General features: G+C 46.0%; 3 protein-coding genes across 4 annotated transcripts; all 3 read left to right on the top strand.

Annotated features, from left to right (window-relative positions):
* The first annotated feature begins 164 nt into the window (after positions 1 to 164).
* LOC127599155 (AP-1 complex subunit sigma-1A) lies at positions 165 to 4,604 on the top strand. The gene is made up of 5 exons (XM_052062873.1): positions 165 to 378; positions 1,424 to 1,602; positions 1,689 to 1,797; positions 2,545 to 2,682; positions 2,787 to 4,604. Exons 1-5 carry the CDS (start codon positions 376 to 378, stop codon positions 2,832 to 2,834), a joined length of 477 nt encoding a protein of 158 aa, XP_051918833.1. The 5' UTR covers positions 165 to 375; the 3' UTR covers positions 2,835 to 4,604.
* Positions 4,605 to 5,223: 619 nt separating this feature from the next.
* On the top strand, positions 5,224 to 9,763 carry vgf (VGF nerve growth factor inducible). Its single transcript, XM_052062540.1, has 2 exons — positions 5,224 to 5,713; positions 7,476 to 9,763. Exon 2 carries the CDS (start codon positions 7,494 to 7,496, stop codon positions 9,249 to 9,251), a length of 1,758 nt encoding a protein of 585 aa, XP_051918500.1. The 5' UTR covers positions 5,224 to 5,713; positions 7,476 to 7,493; the 3' UTR covers positions 9,252 to 9,763.
* Positions 9,764 to 12,140: 2,377 nt separating this feature from the next.
* LOC127598987 (tubulin polyglutamylase ttll6-like) lies at positions 12,141 to 17,851 on the top strand. Of its 2 annotated transcripts, XM_052062599.1 has the most exons (11): positions 12,141 to 12,653; positions 13,026 to 13,088; positions 13,168 to 13,208; positions 13,287 to 13,405; positions 13,529 to 13,659; positions 13,741 to 13,894; positions 13,962 to 14,105; positions 14,177 to 14,262; positions 15,644 to 15,869; positions 17,340 to 17,518; positions 17,633 to 17,851. In XM_052062599.1, exons 2-11 carry the CDS (start codon positions 13,027 to 13,029, stop codon positions 17,832 to 17,834), a joined length of 1,344 nt encoding a protein of 447 aa, XP_051918559.1. In that variant the 5' UTR covers positions 12,141 to 12,653; position 13,026; the 3' UTR covers positions 17,835 to 17,851. The 2 variants fall into 2 exon arrangements, with proteins under 2 accessions (XP_051918559.1, XP_051918554.1); XM_052062594.1 differs by having other exon boundaries at positions 12,143 to 13,088.
* Positions 17,852 to 17,865: the final 14 nt, after the last annotated feature.

The following is a 17,865-nucleotide window of genomic DNA, read 5'->3' on the forward strand; positions in this document are numbered from 1 at the left end:
TAAGCTATTTTGCTGGCTATTATAGCAAACGAGCCGAACGTGAGCCCGTTTGTATGAATTTTGGTCAACCGTGTAGCACGTAGTACAAAATGTTTACAGCAGATGGCGCTCGATTGTTGCCTCTTCAAGAACCCCAACAGCGTTGGAAGACGTGAAGAAAAATATATGCGCATGCGCAGTCGGGTTTAACCCTGCCCGGGGAAGGAGGCGATGGTTTTGCTTATGCTGTCGTGTATAATGTGTGCTCACACATTACCTGACAGACATGAACAAGTGTCCACACTAACCGCGGTGTGAGCGAATTACCCCCGTGGGGTATTCTTCGAGGGAGAGTTGGTCGCGAACGTCGCGGTATCGACCCAAAACGTTTGGAAAATGGTAAGTTGTACGCTTTGATCGGGGGAGAGGCGACAATACGTGCTTGGCTAATGCTAGGAAGGTCTAAGGATTCAGGAAGTGGCTCACCACCTGGTTTCTACCTTCCCCTGGCATCTGGCAGCATGAACTGGAAAGTAGTTCCTCAGAAGCACACGGCAGTCTTATCATTGGCATTTTGTGGTTAAGATTCAAGAAGTCCGGTTTTAGTTTCGTTTGAAATTGAAGCCACTTTTAATTTGCTGGGCGTTAAAGCTCCAGGCTGTCGTCTTGTGTCAACAATGAAAGTGGCAATGACAGCTATTTGGGAAGAGAGTCACTTTAAGTGTTGTCATGTTCTTTTGGAATATCGTTCGGCATAAGGGGAGAGACGAAGTCGCATTTCACTTCAGGGTTTCAGGTAAGGGCCAAGATACCATAGTAAAAAAAAACCTAGTCAAGTTGTATACATTTGCTCAGTCATATGCATTAGTAAACAGATTTGTTACACAAAAAAGAGACACATGACACGACAGTGGTACTTTGAGATCTGTCAGCTGTCGTTTGGGCAATTTTTGTTTTGACATGACGGCAAACATTTGCACTGATGGATGGAGTTAAACTGCACGTCCAAACCAGCAGTGAAAAATTCTTAAATTAAATTTAAAAAAAAGTTCAAGTTGGAGTCAGTTGTCAAACAAAACATCAAACAAAGGCCAATTTAAAATAACTACCAAGCTTAGCGTTTAAACCCTGCTAGGTTGCTAGTGCTAAATGGCATCTATATCATGGTGCTTTTACCGAACATAAACGAAACAGCAAATCAAAGACAGAGGTATCAGAGTACCCGCAGTCATGTTCTTTATCCTCGAAGTGGAATGACTTCTATTACTGTCGCACCCATGATCTGAGATAGGAGTTGAGATATGTCAAACACTTTATGCGACTTTGTGTTATATTGCCCCCATGTGGACAAAGCAGGCAAACCAGAAGGACATGAAGAACATGCCAAAGCTTTTTACCCAAGCAGTGAACTCACGCCGAGTCTTTTCCTCTTCCTCCTCCTCAGATGCGCTTCATGCTGCTGTTCAGTCGGCAGGGCAAGCTCCGGCTGCAGAAGTGGTACACGGCCACGGCCGAGCGCGACAAAAAGAAGATGGTGAGGGAGCTGATGCAGATCGTACTTGCCCGCAAGCCCAAAATGTGCAGTTTTCTGGAATGGAGGGACCTCAAGATTGTCTACAAGAGGTCGAGTGTTAGCGCACTGAAATTTTGCTTGCGCATTTTCCAGACTCAACAGATGAATGGCAAACGCCGTCAAATGTTGTGTGCAGGTACGCCAGCTTGTACTTCTGCTGCGCTGTGGAGGAGCACGACAACGAGCTCATTACGCTCGAAGTCATCCACCGCTTTGTCGAACTCTTGGATAAATACTTTGGCAGCGTGAGTCACCTCTGTGTGTGTGTGTGTGTGTGTGTGTTTGCAATTTTATGCAGCCCATGTTTGTATGTGTTTATGTATGCAGAGTTCACCTTGTGTGTTTAGCCCATGTTTGTGTGTGTGTGTGTGTGTGTCTGTGTATATATATATATATATATAGAGAAAGAGTGTATGTGTATGAATCACATGCACACACACATGCGTGTACAAAAATGTGTAGCCTGTGTGTGTGTTTCGGTAGCCTGTGTGTAAGTGTGTATAACCTGTGTGTGTAGCCTGTGTGAATTTGTGTGCGTACGCATTCATGTGCGTGCGTGTGTGTGTGTATGTATATATATATATATATATAGAGAGAGAGAGAGAGATTGTATGTGTATGAATCACATGCACACACACATGCGTGTACAAAAATGTGTAGCCTGTGTGTGTGTTTCGGTAGCCTGTGTGTAAGTGTGTATAACCTGTGTGTAATTTGTGTGTGTACGCATTCATGTGTGTGTGTGTGTGTACCACGTGTATGGATTTGTGTAGCCTGCGTGTATTAATGTTTGTGTGCAGGTGGGTTGTGTATGTTTTTGTGTGGCTTGTGTGTCTATAAATGAGCAGTGTGTGTCCGTGTGTACCTTGTGTGTGTGATTTTTGTGTTGTGCTGTCCCTGTGCGTCTTTGTATTGCTTGTATGTATCCTTGGGTGCACGTGTAGCTCGTGTCCAAATCTTTATTGGCCGTATTTGCGCGCGTACTTGCTTAGGTGTGCGAGCTGGACATCATCTTCAATTTTGAGAAGGCCTACTTCATCCTGGACGAGTTCCTGATGGGAGGCGAGATCCAGGACACGTCCAAGAAGAGCGTCCTCAAAGCCATCGAGCAAGCCGACATCCTGCAGGAGGTCGTCTCCCTCACTTCACACTCCACTCGGCCGTCTCACCCGTGGCCCTCGTGACCGCAACGCGCGTCCTTTTATTTATTGATTGATTTATTTTTCTCGTACAGGAAGACGAGTCGCCCAGGAGCGTCCTGGAGGAGATGGGCTTGGCGTAGTGGATGCTCGTGCACGGGACTGAACACTACTTCTGTGCGTCACACGTGGCTCGGCGACCGTGATGCACCGTGTGGGTACGAGCCTCGCATTGACACGTCTACCAGTGTGTGTATGTGTGTGTGTGTGTGTGTGTGTGTGTGTGTGTGTGTGTGTGACAAAGTGCACACATGATTTGTTTGTATGTATTTCTATTTGTCCGAGTGATCCGGAATTGTATATGCTGGTCAGAAGCAAATGGGGGGGCAAACCGGAGATGAGAAAATGCAAATTTTGATATCTCTCAGTACGAGAAGACCAAAAGCAGTTTGTTTGGTGCCCTGATTCCGAAATCGTGTCCGCTCTTGTGCGTCGCTGGCAGCTAAACGGTGGCAACCCGGAGTTGATTTTCGCCGACAACAATGGCACGTTTTTTTTTTTTTTGTCAGTACGAAGCAGACGATTCAAACCTATAGTTCGCGTTTGTAGGCGACGGAAGCGCCGACGGCTCCAAAGTGTGCCTAATCAAACGTCCCTTGGGAATAGGGAACCAAAGACGTTGAACATCACTGCCGCAATTAGCGTCGCTACGCCGGGACCGCGGCATGACATCATCAGCTTTTGTCGTCCCATCAGGCGACGCACGCGTGATGTGAAAGGGAGGAAGATGCACTCTTAAAGCTGCTGGCTCCAAAGTAATCCAAACTGATCGATGCTAGCTAGCTAGCTAGCTAGCTAACCCAGCAATGGGTCCGAAAAGGGACCGAGCTATAGCATTGGGTGGAAGCCAACCTGGCATCTAATCAAAATCCACAACTACCCAGCGAGTGGGTTAGGAACACAACCCAGCATTTTTGAGCGTGCAACCACAAAGCTCATTTTTCTACGGGGAAGCTGACGGCCACTCTGGAATGTTTCTTTTGAGGGGAACGAGACCCGAAATGGCATTGGGCCTGCGCCTCGCTCGCTCAGATCCTTTTTTTTTTTTTTTTTTTGGAGAAAGTCTTATTCTTATCGTTAGGAAACAACTTTGTCTCTCGGAAAAGAACGTCCCACCTTTGCGTTTAAGCACAGCGCCGCAGCGTCTTCTGTGTTTCGCAAGCTTCAGTTTTCATCTTTACTTTGTATCTTGCCGCGCTCGATGAATCGCTTTTTTGGGGACTACTTTTTTCAAGCATGGGGAGTAAAAATGATTCTACTGTTCTATTGTATGGAGGGTTCTCTCATTTCGGGATGCTGACTTGCTTTTTAAAAAAAAAACTTTTTAACATTTATTTATTTTTCTCAGCTTGATTAAAACTACGTTCAGTAAGCGGCGCAGCCGTGCGCATGTGTCGGTCGACAGCTTTATTTGTTTGCATTACTCCAGTTCTTGATTTAACAGCCAACACTGACATGCGATCGTTCAGCTCACGTCATGCAAATGCTTTTTTTTCTTTCTTTTTTTTTTGAGTGGGGGAAATAATGTAGTAGTTGTTGTTTTAAATAAATGAACCCCTGCAAGACTTTGAAAAGAAACAATCGAGTTGTTTGTGGAGTGACGCGCGAATGATGAGCTCCTTGGATCTGTTTTAACAGCTGTGAAAGCAATTTTATGAGTCAAAAGGTTTCAAGCGAGTCTGCGTATTTGTCGGGGCTGCTTTTGGTTGGGACTTTGTAGGTGCGGGGGGGGGAGTTCTTTTTTGTTTATGTGGTTTGTGGGGACGTGTGTTTGTCTGCACTTTTGGAAATTATTCTTTTCAGATCACCAGGGCGGGTAATTAATTTCCTGCACACAAACATCCAAAAAGAAAGGGAAAAAAAAGCCTTCAAAAGAATATGAGTGAATTGTACTTTATAAATGTGCCCCCACCCCCACCCCACCCATTCCGATGTAACCTTTCAGTCCGGTCTTATTAGACATTTTTAGTTAGCAGCCACACACACACACACACACACAAACTAGCAAAAAATGTTGATAAACTGAAGACTGCATCTACCGATTACTTCAATAATTGATGAATTTGTTGATTGTATTTTAAATGAATCAGATTTTTTCATACATGCCTGCCATGGTTAGCTGAGAATGATGATAAAAAAATGAAATTATAAAGTACTGAGTCGAACAAATGCATCCCGAGTTTTGCATCCTGCCTGTGTGTGTGTGTGTAAGTAGTGCTGTCAAGTGATTCAAATTTTTATAACCAATTGTGGTTCACCACTTTTTTCTCCTGCATTTTTTCCCCAAACAAAGCTTGTGATAAATAATTTACTTGAATAAAAATCATCAACTAAAAGTAGACCGATTCAAAGACTGTTCTAGTAGCGCCCTTTAATTCTTGACCGCAATTCTTCTGTTAAATGTCGAACAAAACCATCTAAACTGACTGCGCTTTCCAGGCGCGGTTCTTAACATTCTTCTCATCGAAACAGTTGTCGCTGAAATCTTTAGTTCTGCACGTGAGCGCCAACATCCAGGAGTCCGTTTCTTTGAGCAGCGGCACTGCAGCTCATCGATTTGCCCGGAGTGCGGGGGCGGGATCGCAGAAATTCCGTATGAATGAAACCCGGACCGGTGACGTCAATGGGGGGCGCTTGACGCATGAGTCACGCGGAACGGGTGGGCGGGTATAAAGAGGCCCTGACGCTGTCCGCGGTGCTGAAAACAAGACACGGCAGGAGGAGAGAGACGCAAGGAATCCCGACCGGCTCTTGTCATCCAAGCAAGTCGAACAGAAATAAAATCCCAATTCCGGATAGACGAACAAGAAAGAAAAAGGGAAAACAAAGGGAACGCACACAAAACGAAAGAACACACGCGCACACACGGGCATTAAGAAAGTGTGCCGTGAAGCGTGACAACAAGACTGTGACGTCCTAAGGAGAGGAGGCTGGAATTCCCCCCACAGTGCTCCCACCTCGAGTGAGTAACAACTTCTTTTCATAATCATAAACAAACTCTTTGCAATGTTTACTAAGTCGAAGCTGGCAATCGTGAAAAGAAAGAAAATAAGATAAGAATACCTCGGTTTGTCTCACAATGGAGAAATTCACAATTTACAGCAGCAAAATTATGAAAGGGAGAAGTCGAAGAACAAAAAGTATATAAATATAAATAGAATAGAATATCAAAAATGGGTGAGTGGGGGTGAGTCTAGGATTTCAGGAAATAAGGAACTGGAATGATATTTATGTGCAAATCGAACATGACTCATATTTGAGTAGAATGTGATTTAAAAAGCTGGATTATTCATGATGCACACATGAGATGTCTTGATTGTCATCATCATCTTCATCACCGTTATCGTGAGCGTGCTTTTACCACCACGACCCCCCGCCCCCCACTCCTTCCCCCACTTGTCAAAATAACCCCACTCAATGAGGTGTGACTGCGGCCCCAGCCAAAGGGAATAAATGCATGATAATTATTCATTTATTTCAAAGATGAGACAATGACTCCCTGCGATTGGACATTCTTTTTTTTTTCCATTTTCAACCGCAATGACCTGATCATGTCAAAAATGCTTCCGGCACCTAATGCGCATTTTTTTGGGGGGGTGGAATTGGACACGCGTGATATTGTGGCGCTGGAGTGTGACATCTTCAGAACGGGCAGGTGTCCTTAATGAAGTGGCCACTGCCAACGCTCCTCTCGTCCAATCGGAGCGGGGCAGTGTCCCCGTCTGTTGACAGCGTGCCAGGGAAGGCGAGCGGTAGGACTGCAGCACTTTACTGTGACATTTCCACGTCACTGGCAGGCCGTGCACTCAATCCACCTCTTAATTTCACCACATCGCAATTATAGAAACCAACCGACCAATCAGAAGAGAATGATGGTGTCATCCAGGGGGCCAGCGCTCTGGCCCCGTGAGGACAAATTTGAAATGGAATTGATTTGAAAATGTTTGTCTTTTTGTCGATAGGATCTAAGTTATGTCAGCGAATCTGAAGGCCGTGGGCAGATTAAATTGACACGGCAACACATCGAAGCTGAAATCTGATTGGACAATAAAATCGAATGCTTTGATAGGAAGAGAATAGACTCTTGGGAATAAATTCATACAATCTAATGGGAAATTATTGCTCCACAAAATGTATCGGCGGCGGCCCGGTAGTCCAGTGGTTAGCACATAGGCTTCACAGTGCAGAGGTACTGGGTTCGATTCCAGCTCCGGCCTCCCTGTGGAGTTTGCATGTTCTCCCTGGGCCTGCGTGGGTTTTCTCCGGGTACTCCGGTTTCCTCCCACATTCCAAAAATATGCATGGCAGGCTGATTGAACACTCTAAATTGTCCCTAGGTGTGAGTGTGAGCGTGGATGGTTGTTCGTCTATGTGTGCCCTGCGATTGGCTGGCAACCGATTCAGGGTGTCCCCCGCCTACTGCCCGAAGACAGCTGGGATAGGCTCCAGCACCCCCCGCGACCCTAGTGAGGATCAAGCGGTTAGGAAGATGAATGAATGAATGTCTTTTTGCCGATAGGATCTAAGTTATGTCAGTGAATCTGAAGGCCGTGGGCAGATTAAATTGACACGGCAACACATCAAAGCTGAAATCTGATTGGACAATAAAATTGAATGCTTTGCAAGGAAGAGAATAGACTATTGGGAATAAATTCATACAATCTAATGGGGAAATTATTGCTCCACAAAATGTAGCGGCTCAAATATGTTCCTTTTTTCTGCAGGAATTTCTCCCATCTACGATGGCTTACCGCGTCACCCCAAGTGGCCTTCTCCTCCTGCTTCTCCTAACGTGGGCCTCCTCCGCTGATCAAACGGCGGCCCCTGACACACAGCGCGCCATCCCTACCGAGATGGCGCTCTCGAGAGATGCGCAGAGCAGGGATGAGGATGGCATCCCCGGGAAAGCGGCGAAGGCGGACCTCTTCGACGACGTGGATCCCAAAACGCTCGCCGCGCTCTTGCTGGGGGCGCTCAACGGCACACGGGCGGAGAGCAGGAGAGAGGAAGACCACGTGGCTGGAGACGAACCCGAGGGAAAGGAGCGGGACAGAGATGGGCGACTGAAGCTGGAGTTGCTCATGGCGGCCCAGGGGAGGGAAGAGAAGAAGAAAGCCGAAGAAGAGGAGGAGAGACTGACCGAGAGGGTGAGGAGTCGTACCACGAGCCAGACGGTGCCGGTCCAGACGCAACCGCCGCCCGAGCAAGGCGTCGAGGAGGAGCAGCTCAACCCGGAGGAGCTTAAGAATCTAGAGACCATGATGAAGGAATTCCCTCGCTTGGATACGGCCGTAAAGAGGGCGGGGCATTCGGAGCCCAACCGGAGGGAGAGTCGGGGCTACGCCAGCTACAATGAAATCATCCCATTCAACAAAGTCAACAACGTGGCGCTGTCCAAGAAGAAAATGAAATGGCAAGAGGAGACGCAGAAGGCCTTGAACGTTCCGTCGTTCAGAGGAAACTTCATGGATGACTTCAAAGACCGCGGCGATACCGACACGCCTCGGCCCCAAGAGGAGGCGGCGGCGGAGGAGGAGGAGGAGTCGGAGGAGGAGGACTTGTTGAGTCCCGAAGAAGAGGAGGCCCGGGCCAAAGCGGAGCAAGAGGAGATGAGGAGGCAGGCCGCCGAAGTGCAACGAGCCAAGCTGGAGGAGGAGAAGCTGGCTGACATCGCCTCGGATATGCTGCTTCGCTACATGGTCAAGCAGAACGGCGGCGGCAGGAAGTACCCGTCCCCCAACGCAGCTGAAGACAAGAGGTCGGAGGAAGAAGACCGGGAACAAGACGACATCGACCCCCAGACCATCGACAAGCTGATCGAGATCTCCAGCAAGCTGCACCTGCCCGCCGACGACGTGGTGGACATCATCAGCGATGTGGAAAAGAAGAAGAAGAAGGATGTCGCCCCACAAATCTCCTCCACGGGCTCCTTTCCCGAATCCAAGGACGACCCCATCAGTTATCCAATCCCCAAGCAACCAGCGTTCCCTCTCCTTAAAAACTGGTTTCAGGAGTCCAAGGAATTCCGGAGCAATCCCGTATCCAAACCGTACATGCTGCCCAAAGCTCTGAAACCCGTGAACCAGAGCCCCTGGGCTTGGACGCGCTATCCCAACACGCAAGCCGCCTTCTACCCGGTCTACTTCCCCCCTCCCCGGCCCACGTACCGATACTACGTACCCAAACACCCCCTGGCCTTCAACACCTTCCTCCAGCGGTCCGGAGACGGCTCCTACGCCTTCCAGCCCAAAAATCGCTACCTCAACTGGGTGCAGCCCCGCTTGAGGAAGCCCCCCACCGCCGCGCTCCGGCGCAAGCCCTACTACCCCCGATACCGCCTCCCTTTGTACACCCAGAGGCCGTTGCCCGTTCCCAGAGGCCCTCTGCCACAGCGGCAGTTCTACCGGTCGCCCCCGAAGGGGTACTTATCCAACACTAAGGGCCACCTGGAGAAATACATCCAGCAGCTACTCACGAAGAGGCCGCAAGTGCAGAACTGAAAGCGGGCCAACTAGCCGGGAAAGGTGCGCACAAGAGGATCCGGTGGCGAGGAGAGTGTTTCTATTTTGACGTCCTTTGCCTCATTTGATCCGTTGTGACTCAAGACGTTCCAGGAGGGCTTTAAACGTACCACTTTTCAACTCCAAGATTCCAAAACATGAGGATACATCATGCCGAGTAAACGGGATGAAGGGCAAAAAAAAAAAAACAGGCAAATATACCACATGGCCAAAAGGACGTAGAACTGAAGGGTTTCTGGTTTGGTATTATTTGTGCATGTTCAATTTCACATACGATGTATCCAATCCGCCTTTCCGAAGAGCAAAACAAATGTGAACAAGACGTACAGTATTTGATGGCGGGGGCAGTGAGGCAGCTCAATAATGGCTCCTGTGACTCATCCCTTTGCACAACTTCAATTACCTTGTTGCTATAGCGCCAAAGTGTACATGCCAGTCCTTTTCTTTTAGGGGCCAAGATCTGCTGGGAATCAGACTGCATAAAAAAACAAGATTTTTTTTTAAAAAAACACTTTGAAATAAAACACTTTTTAAAATTGCTCAGTCAAAAGTAACACAAATTGGGCGAAATAGCTAAACCAGCGCTGGGTCCGAACATTGAATTGAGGATTTGAGCCAGTACGTTTTGATCAAGTGGTTAAAAAGGAAACTGCCAATACGGAGGAATTAAGGTGAACAAGAAATTGTTTGCAAGCTGCGCTTAAAAATACAAATTGCCAACGTTAGGGGCGGCCCGGTAGTCCAGTGGTTAGCACGTCGGCTTCACAGTGCAGAGGTACTGGGTTCGATTCCAGCTCCGGCCTCCCTGTGTGGAGTTTGCATGTTCTCCCCCGGCCTGCGTGGGTTTTCTCCGGGTGCTCCGGTTTCCTCCCACATTCCAAAAGCATGCGTGGCAGGCTGATTGAACACTCTAAATTGTCCCTTGGTGTGAGTGTGGGCGTGAATGGTTGTTGGTCTCTGTGTGCCCTGCGATTGGCTGGCAACCGATTCAGGGTGTCCCCCGCCTACGGCCTGGAGACGGCTGGGATGGGCTCCAGCACCCCCCGCGACCCTGGTGAGGATCAAGCGGCTCGGTAGATGAATGAATGAATGAATAAATAATGATGCGGCGGCCCCATAGTCCAGTGGTTAGCACGTGGGCTTCACAGTGCAGAGGTACCGGGTTCGATTCCAGCTCTGGCCTCCCTGTGTGGAGTTTGCATGTTCTCCCCGGGCCTGCGTGGGTTTTCTCCGGGTGCTCCGGTTTCCTCCCACGTTCCAAAAACATGCGTGGCAGGCTGATTGAACACTCCAAATTGTCCCTAGGTGTGAGTGCGAATGGTTGTTCGTTTCTGTGTGCCCTGCGATTGGCTGGCAACCGATTCAGGGTGTCCCCCGCCTACGGCCCGGAGACGGCTGGGATGGGCTCCAGCACCCCCCGCGACCCTAGTGAGGATCAAGCGGTACGGAAGATGAATTGCCCACGTTTTTTCTATGAAAAAGAAGCAATTTTCCGTCAACATACCCCAAACATTTTGTCTCTTCATTGACTGTCATTTGATAATATTTAAACTGGGTTGCGCAACTGCAAGGATTCCGCATTTGTCTGTCGAAGTTGTTCAGCAGCTTAGAACAGGTCACTGTGACATTTTTAGCATTGAGTCATTTAGCATTTTTTTATTTTTATTTTTTTTTGTCGTCATTTGTATGATCCGAAAGGTCCACTTGAGGAATGTAAGCGCATACGGAATAATGTGCTTTCCTTGAAGCTGTTTGAAGACACTCATGATTGAGACACAAGGATGTCTTCACGCATGAGACGGGGCGATGGCCACATGTTGCTCTTTGGCATCGGGACATGTTTGACTTTACTGGCCGCCCGTTGCTAAGTGACGAGGAAAATGCATTTGTTGTGTTGCGTGATGGTTCCGCAAGAGTCACGGCATTGACAATCTCACCAAATTCATCCCACCCATTGTCATAAAAACAAGGAGTTATATCATTTGTACTGACCTGATATTTGTACGAGATCAAGAGGGCATCAGCACATAATGGAGAGTGCACGTTTATGTATAATTGCATCCAAAATGTCTTCTCTGAGAAGAGTCAAACACAAGCATAAAAAAAAAGAATAAAAAAAAAATTTGGGGCTTCAAGATGACAGAAGCAATGATGTTGTCGTACCTTGAGATACGTGTTTGAGTGACGTGCTGTTGTTGCCTGTAGACGGCCTCTCTAGATGTACCTTTGTTGTAATTGTCTAATAAACATGCGTTTGCTGGATATGCAAGTATGCGCATGTCAATGACTACTTTTGCTACACACAACAAAAAAAACAATAAAGTCAACTACTTTTTTTAATCAAGAGACGCTTCATTGTGGACAGTGTGTGTCCATTTCCTGTTTTTTTCTTTTCTTTTCTGTTGCCAAAGCAGTCAACGTGAGTTGACATCTGATGTGAATGCAAATTTTGCGTGCGCGTGGATGCTGCATTCACATGTGCACGATTGTTGAAAGTGTTGCTCTGCAGCGGCTGCGTGAGGGAGGATGTTGGTGGATGAGTCACCCCGGTCCTCAGCATGTGACATCATGAATCACTGCACCTCTGCGGGCAGAACTGCAGCCATCCAGCACTCGTCTCCTGCCTTCTGCTCACTTGTACGCGGCATGGCCTATTCTATAATAATAATTATTATTATATTAATAATAATAATAACAACAATAATAATAATTATTATTAATAATATGTATTATTATTATTATTAGTAATAGTAGTAGTAGTAGTGTTGTTATTATTGTTGTTAAAGGAAAGGAGCAAAACGTACGATTCCTTCTGTAGCTGAGGCTGAAGTCTTGTGTGTGCGTGGGTCTTGGTGGGTACCACCATTGTCATTAAATAATAATTATTTTTAAAACATGATAAATAATTCATAGTTTTCATTACCAAGAAGAGAAGAACCAGAAGTGTGTTATTTTTATTCCCCGTGTGAACGACTAGAGATTAATTCGTATCTCGAAGGTAATTGGGCTAAGAAAATTAACCGGAAACGACAACCCGGAAGTGTTTTTTTTTAATATTTCAAATCCCAAGCAAAATCACTTCCAAATTTTCAATTTCCGTCGAGTAAAAAGCGATGTTTTTGAACGGTTAAACCAAAACAACAACGCCGACGACAATTTGGACATTCAGTTCATATCATTGGTTCTTAAAATTTGCGCCTGTTTGTTTTGAATAGCCGGTTCGTGAATTATATTTTAGATGGTCGGCGTAACCAGCTGACGAGACTGGTCTGAACATTTCAGCCAGGAAATGAACAAACAACAAGCAGCACGTGGCATTCGTTTAAAACGCAGCCCAACTTTCTTAAAGAGGGCCGCGTGTTGATGGCGAGCATGACAAAGGTGAGTGAGGTGACGCCACGAGAAGCAGCAGTGTTACAAAAACAGTATGGTTTGCTGAGGGTTTCCCCCTCGATGTGTCCAAAATAAAGCGTTGTGGAGTTAAAAATCTTCACCACACGCAAATGTTGCTGCATCTGCCTTCAGCAGGTGAGACAAACCAAGTAGAAGGCGAAATTGGCGCTATCACAAAAGTTAAAATAAGCAGCCAGCTGGCAATAAATCAATACGTACTCTTGGCCTCATCGCTTCCTGTCTCCGTTTTTTTAAAGGACACGTGCTCACTAGGAGTAATGTGAATTTCATTTTTTGAGTGCTTGAACTTCACTCAAGCATTTTCGTTTCGTATGTAAACAAGTGTAGTTTGTTTTGTAGGATGTTTTTTTGGGACAGCTGCATTTTAACAGACGATGATGACGACGATATTCCACTTTGCAGGTACAGTACATGCCATATTATTGCATCTGTAATGTGTGATTCACCTACAAGCCTTCTCATGTACTTTATTTTCTTGTAGTTGTCAGGGCATCAATCTCACCAATTGCCGCTATGACAGTGGTAGGTCACAAATGGAAAAAAAAAAAAAACAAACGCCACAAATACATGACTGTAATTCAAAACTTTTCTGTGTTTCAGTGCGTCGTGCTGCTGAGAAGTTAGGCATTAAAGAGGCGAAGGCAGGTGAAGACTGGACCCTGTTTTGGAGCGATGCCCGTCCTTGTGAGGAAAAATTTAAGGAAATGAAACCGTACCAGGTACTGTCATTACGATGAAAAAAATGCCGCATTTAGCCTTTTGTGTAATATTCTTGGGTCACTGAGCTCCAGTTATAGTACTCCCTTCTTTTAATGCCACTATTTGTGTTTCATTTGTTGCAGAAAATCAACCATTTGCCCTCTATGACTGAAATTTGCCACAAAAATTCATTAGCAACTAACTGGAAGCACATGCTCAAGTTTTTCCCCAAAGACTACAACATTTTTCCCAGAACTTGGACCTTTCCCATAGAGTGTGTTTGCTTGTTTTCCCGCGTCATGTCGACCCGCGTTTCTCTTTTCGGGCACTCACGCGACCCCGTTTTCTTTTGCAGGTACGGTCTGTTCAAATCCTACGCCAGGGACAAAGACAAATGTTACATTTGCAAACCCAACACGGGCAGCCAAGGCAAAGGCATCTCCATCTTCACGTCGTGGGAGAAAGTTCAGCCTGAACATGACATGATCTGTCAGGAGTACATCGACAAGGTGAGTCTCGCAGAGAAACGCTCGTCGGAAGAAGCCTTTTAATCCGTCCCTCCGCTCCCCCCGCCAGCCGCTGCTCATCGACGGCTTCAAGTTCGACATGCGCATCTACGTCCTGGTGACCTCGTGTTACCCCTGGAGGATCTACATGTACAACGAGGGCCTGGCTCGCTTCTGCACCATCAAGTATGAGGACCCGACGGATGAAAACGCGGTGAGCTCGCATGCTTCTCGGCGTGATTCGATTGCATCGAGCAAAGTCTAATGTCGGTGTCTGCTTGTCAGAATAACAAGTTCATGCATCTCACCAACTTTACCATCAACAAGGACAGCGAGACCTTCATCGATGATGAGCAGACGGGTAGCAAACGGTACCATAAATGTCAAACATTTTGAGGAATAAGGGAAATAGAAAAAATACATTTGAAAAAATAAGGGAGGGCGCGACTAATTATTCTAATAATAAAAATAATAGTTATTTTTTTAAATCAGCAAAAAAAAAAGCTTTAAATTTTTGCTGTTTTTTTTTTTTTAAACATTAACGCATTCGAAAATTCCTTCCCCCTCACCAAAAAAATCGAACTTTGGTGAGCATTTTCCCTCCGTTATAAAGTGAAGGAATGTTGTAAAACAGTCAAATGTCATTCCTAACTCTTTTTGTACATGTTAAAGGATTTTAAAATCCTTTATTCTTTTTAATATTTGTTGCTTTATTCATGATCAGTGTTGGGCGCGTCAGTAAATTTCACCCCTTCGTCATTCTTCATTTGCTAGTGGCGGACATGTCAGTTGTCAGTCCGCCACCCGGTCATCGTTATTTTAACCGCTCTTCCGTCATCGCTAAAATACGCTGTTTTATGATCTGCAGTTAAAAAACAACAACTTTACAGCAATAACATGTTAGTAAAAAAAAAGTTTACATATGTAATATTTGTGTGTAGTGGTATTATGTAGGCCAAATGCAAAAAAAAGGAGTATATAACAATAATAATCATCAATTTTACCTATTTAATTTTACATAATGCAATATGTTGCATTATGTTCAATAAGATGAGAATAAAAACGGAAAGGAAGGAAATACATTAAAATGTTTCTTAAAAAAACAACAGAAAGGGGCAGAGAAAACCGTCATGAGGTTGAGTTGGCAGTTTTAAACTGCTGCGAGTTGTGATTTGAATTGTATGAAAGTCTTTCAATACCCTTTGGCATTATGGGGTGGGGGGATCCCTGTTTTTGCATTAATTTCATGTCAATGTATTTGCAAATACTGCACATTCAAATGTATTTAAAAATGCGTTCAAACGAGTGTGCCAGTCAAAAAGGGTGACTCCAATCTCATCTGTTTTCTGAAACCGAGCCATGATTGGTGCTTACCTGAGCCCTGAGCAACTGTGACGTAATTTTCAGTCGACACCAAATGCCAAAATGGCTGCCCCATGGGATGGACAGAAAAGCGGGTGGATGTGCGGCGCTGCATGGAACACATTTATGGCTTGACTTCCTCTTTAATATAAAATAAAACTCTAGTACTGTTGCACTCTGAGGGGTCATTTGGCATTTGGAGGCATTCCAAGATGTGTATAACCCCCCAAACTTGGTGTATGTTTGCGTGTGAAAGTGGCCGTGCATTTTAAGTTCTTCCTAAAAATTTTACCCCAAAGGCCGAAAATATCTACACACGCATATAATCTGGACTTTTTTCCTTTTTTTTTGCAAGACGTATAAGCATGTATGACACTCTTGGTCTTCTAGAAAGCTGTCGACGCTGAAAAAGCAGCTGCGGTCCAACTACAGGAACACGGAGAAGATATGGAGCAACATCGAGGACGGCATCGTGAAGACGCTGGTCTTGGCCCACTCGCGCATCCAACACGGTTACACCACTCTCTTCTCCAAACACGTGGTCGGCAGCGCCTGCTTCCAGATCCTTGGCTTTGACGTGCTGCTGGATGAGCACTTCAGGCCGTGGGTGCTTGAGGTTTGCAGATTCATATTTTGTCTCGAAGCGGTCTACTTAGAGGGCGGCTCTTGAAATGAATGCAAATGACATCAATCGATTCCAGTCTCCCACCTAAAAAACACAATTTTGTGACACAATTAAGCAGAATGTTAATGACTGACCAGTTATTGCCACTTTTTTTTTTTTTTTGCCTCGCTCGTGCTGCTCCATCTTGTTTATGAGCCTTGACCACTTGGGGGCAGTATAATCCATCCAAACAAACATAATGAGGGAGGTGCTCAGTCCTCACCTTCCTCAGTAAGGTTTTTTTAAAGCAACATTACCATATACAAAAGCCTAAAACAGTAACATCCATACGAATCAAAAATAAAACAAAATGCAGCGGCTCCACACGAAACAATCAACTTAAAAAAAACCCACTTGAACAAATATGTTATCACAATAGCAACAATAAATGTAGTTCACATATGTTCATGTCTCACTAAAGATCAAAGTCCAGGGCATCCATATTAGTCTTAACCCGGACCTCAACATTTATTGTACATTCTCTTTTTTATTTTTTTTATTTAATGACATTGTTCCAGGGCGGCCCGGTAGTCCAGTGGTTAGCACGTCGGCTTCACAGTGCGGCGGTACCGGGTTCGATTCCAGCTCCGGCCTCCCTGTGTGGAGTTTGCATGTTCTCCCCCGGCCTGCGTGGGTTTTCTCCGGGTGCTCCGGTTTCCTCCCACATTCCAAAAATATGCATGGCAGGCTGATTGAACACCCTAAATTGTCCCTAGGTGTGAGTGTGAGTGCGAATGGTTGTTCGTCTATGTGTGCCCTGCGATTGGCTGGCAACCGGTTCAGGGTGTCCCCCGCCTACTGCCCGGAGACAGCTGGGATAGGCTCCAGCACCCCCCGCGACCCCTGTGAGGATAAAGCGGATCGGAAAATGAATGAACGAATGAATGAATGAATGACATTGTTTCAGCCAACGTATTCCTCAGGGGCCTATATCGCACTCCTGTAACTTTTCAAAAGTGTAATATGGAAATCTCTTAATAGCTTGAATAGTAAGCCATTTTCCTTTTACTGTAATTAAGTTTACAACATCACGGCACTTTATGAAGTCCCCAAGCATCACGGAAACTATATCCCGTTGTCGGCATAAATCCATTTCGTTCAACATATTTTTTTCACTTTCCCTCCAAAAGGACGACATAATGTCACAATGCCTAAACAAGTCTGCCCAGGACACACTTGTTTTGGAGAGGATAAAGAATATATATATCTGTGAGTGTTGTTACACGAGCTGTCCCTCCACTGTTTGTGCTCACGTGTCCGTTACTTAAAGCGTCAACTCGCAACTGACCATTTTTTGAGGGGGGGGGCCTTTTTGTGCTCATGTAAGCTTTTTCTAAAATTCCACGATTCCTTTATTTTGAAAAGCAACCAATGTTGAGGCTGAATGTTTTTTTTTTTCTTAATGATTTTTTTTTTCCCCAGGTGAATCACTCCCCAGATTTTTCCACCCTGCTGCCGCTGGACCGCGATGTTAAGGACGCCTTACTTTACGACACGCTGGTGCTTATCAACTTGGCCCCCTTTGACCGCTGCAGGATGATCAAGGAGGAGAAGCGCAAGGTGGAAGAGCGCATGAAACAAAACGTGCGCATTGAGGAGAGGTACCATTCTTTTCTCCACCCCCTACCCCTTTTTTGGGGAGGTGGAGGGGTTGTTTTTCCCAAACCGACATAATTTGAGAAAGTTTCTTCCCCCCCCCCCCCCCACCCCGCTAGGCTAGAGAACGAACAGCAGCGACGGGCGACCATGGTGGAGGAGATGGAGAGCTACGAAGACGAGCACCTGGGAGGCTTCAAGAGGATCTACCCCAGCGAGGGAAACGAGAAATATGACAAGTACCTAAAAGTGGAGGACAGGCTCTACAAAACCAAGAACAATGACCTCGCTGGACTTTCTGAAAATATGCAATCGAAATAAACGTGGAAGTTGTCTCACGCACACACCCACG

The sequence above is a fragment of the Hippocampus zosterae genome, chromosome 1 (genome assembly GCF_025434085.1).
Source record: "Hippocampus zosterae strain Florida chromosome 1, ASM2543408v3, whole genome shotgun sequence".
Classification (NCBI taxonomy): Eukaryota; Metazoa; Chordata; class Actinopteri; order Syngnathiformes; family Syngnathidae; genus Hippocampus; species Hippocampus zosterae.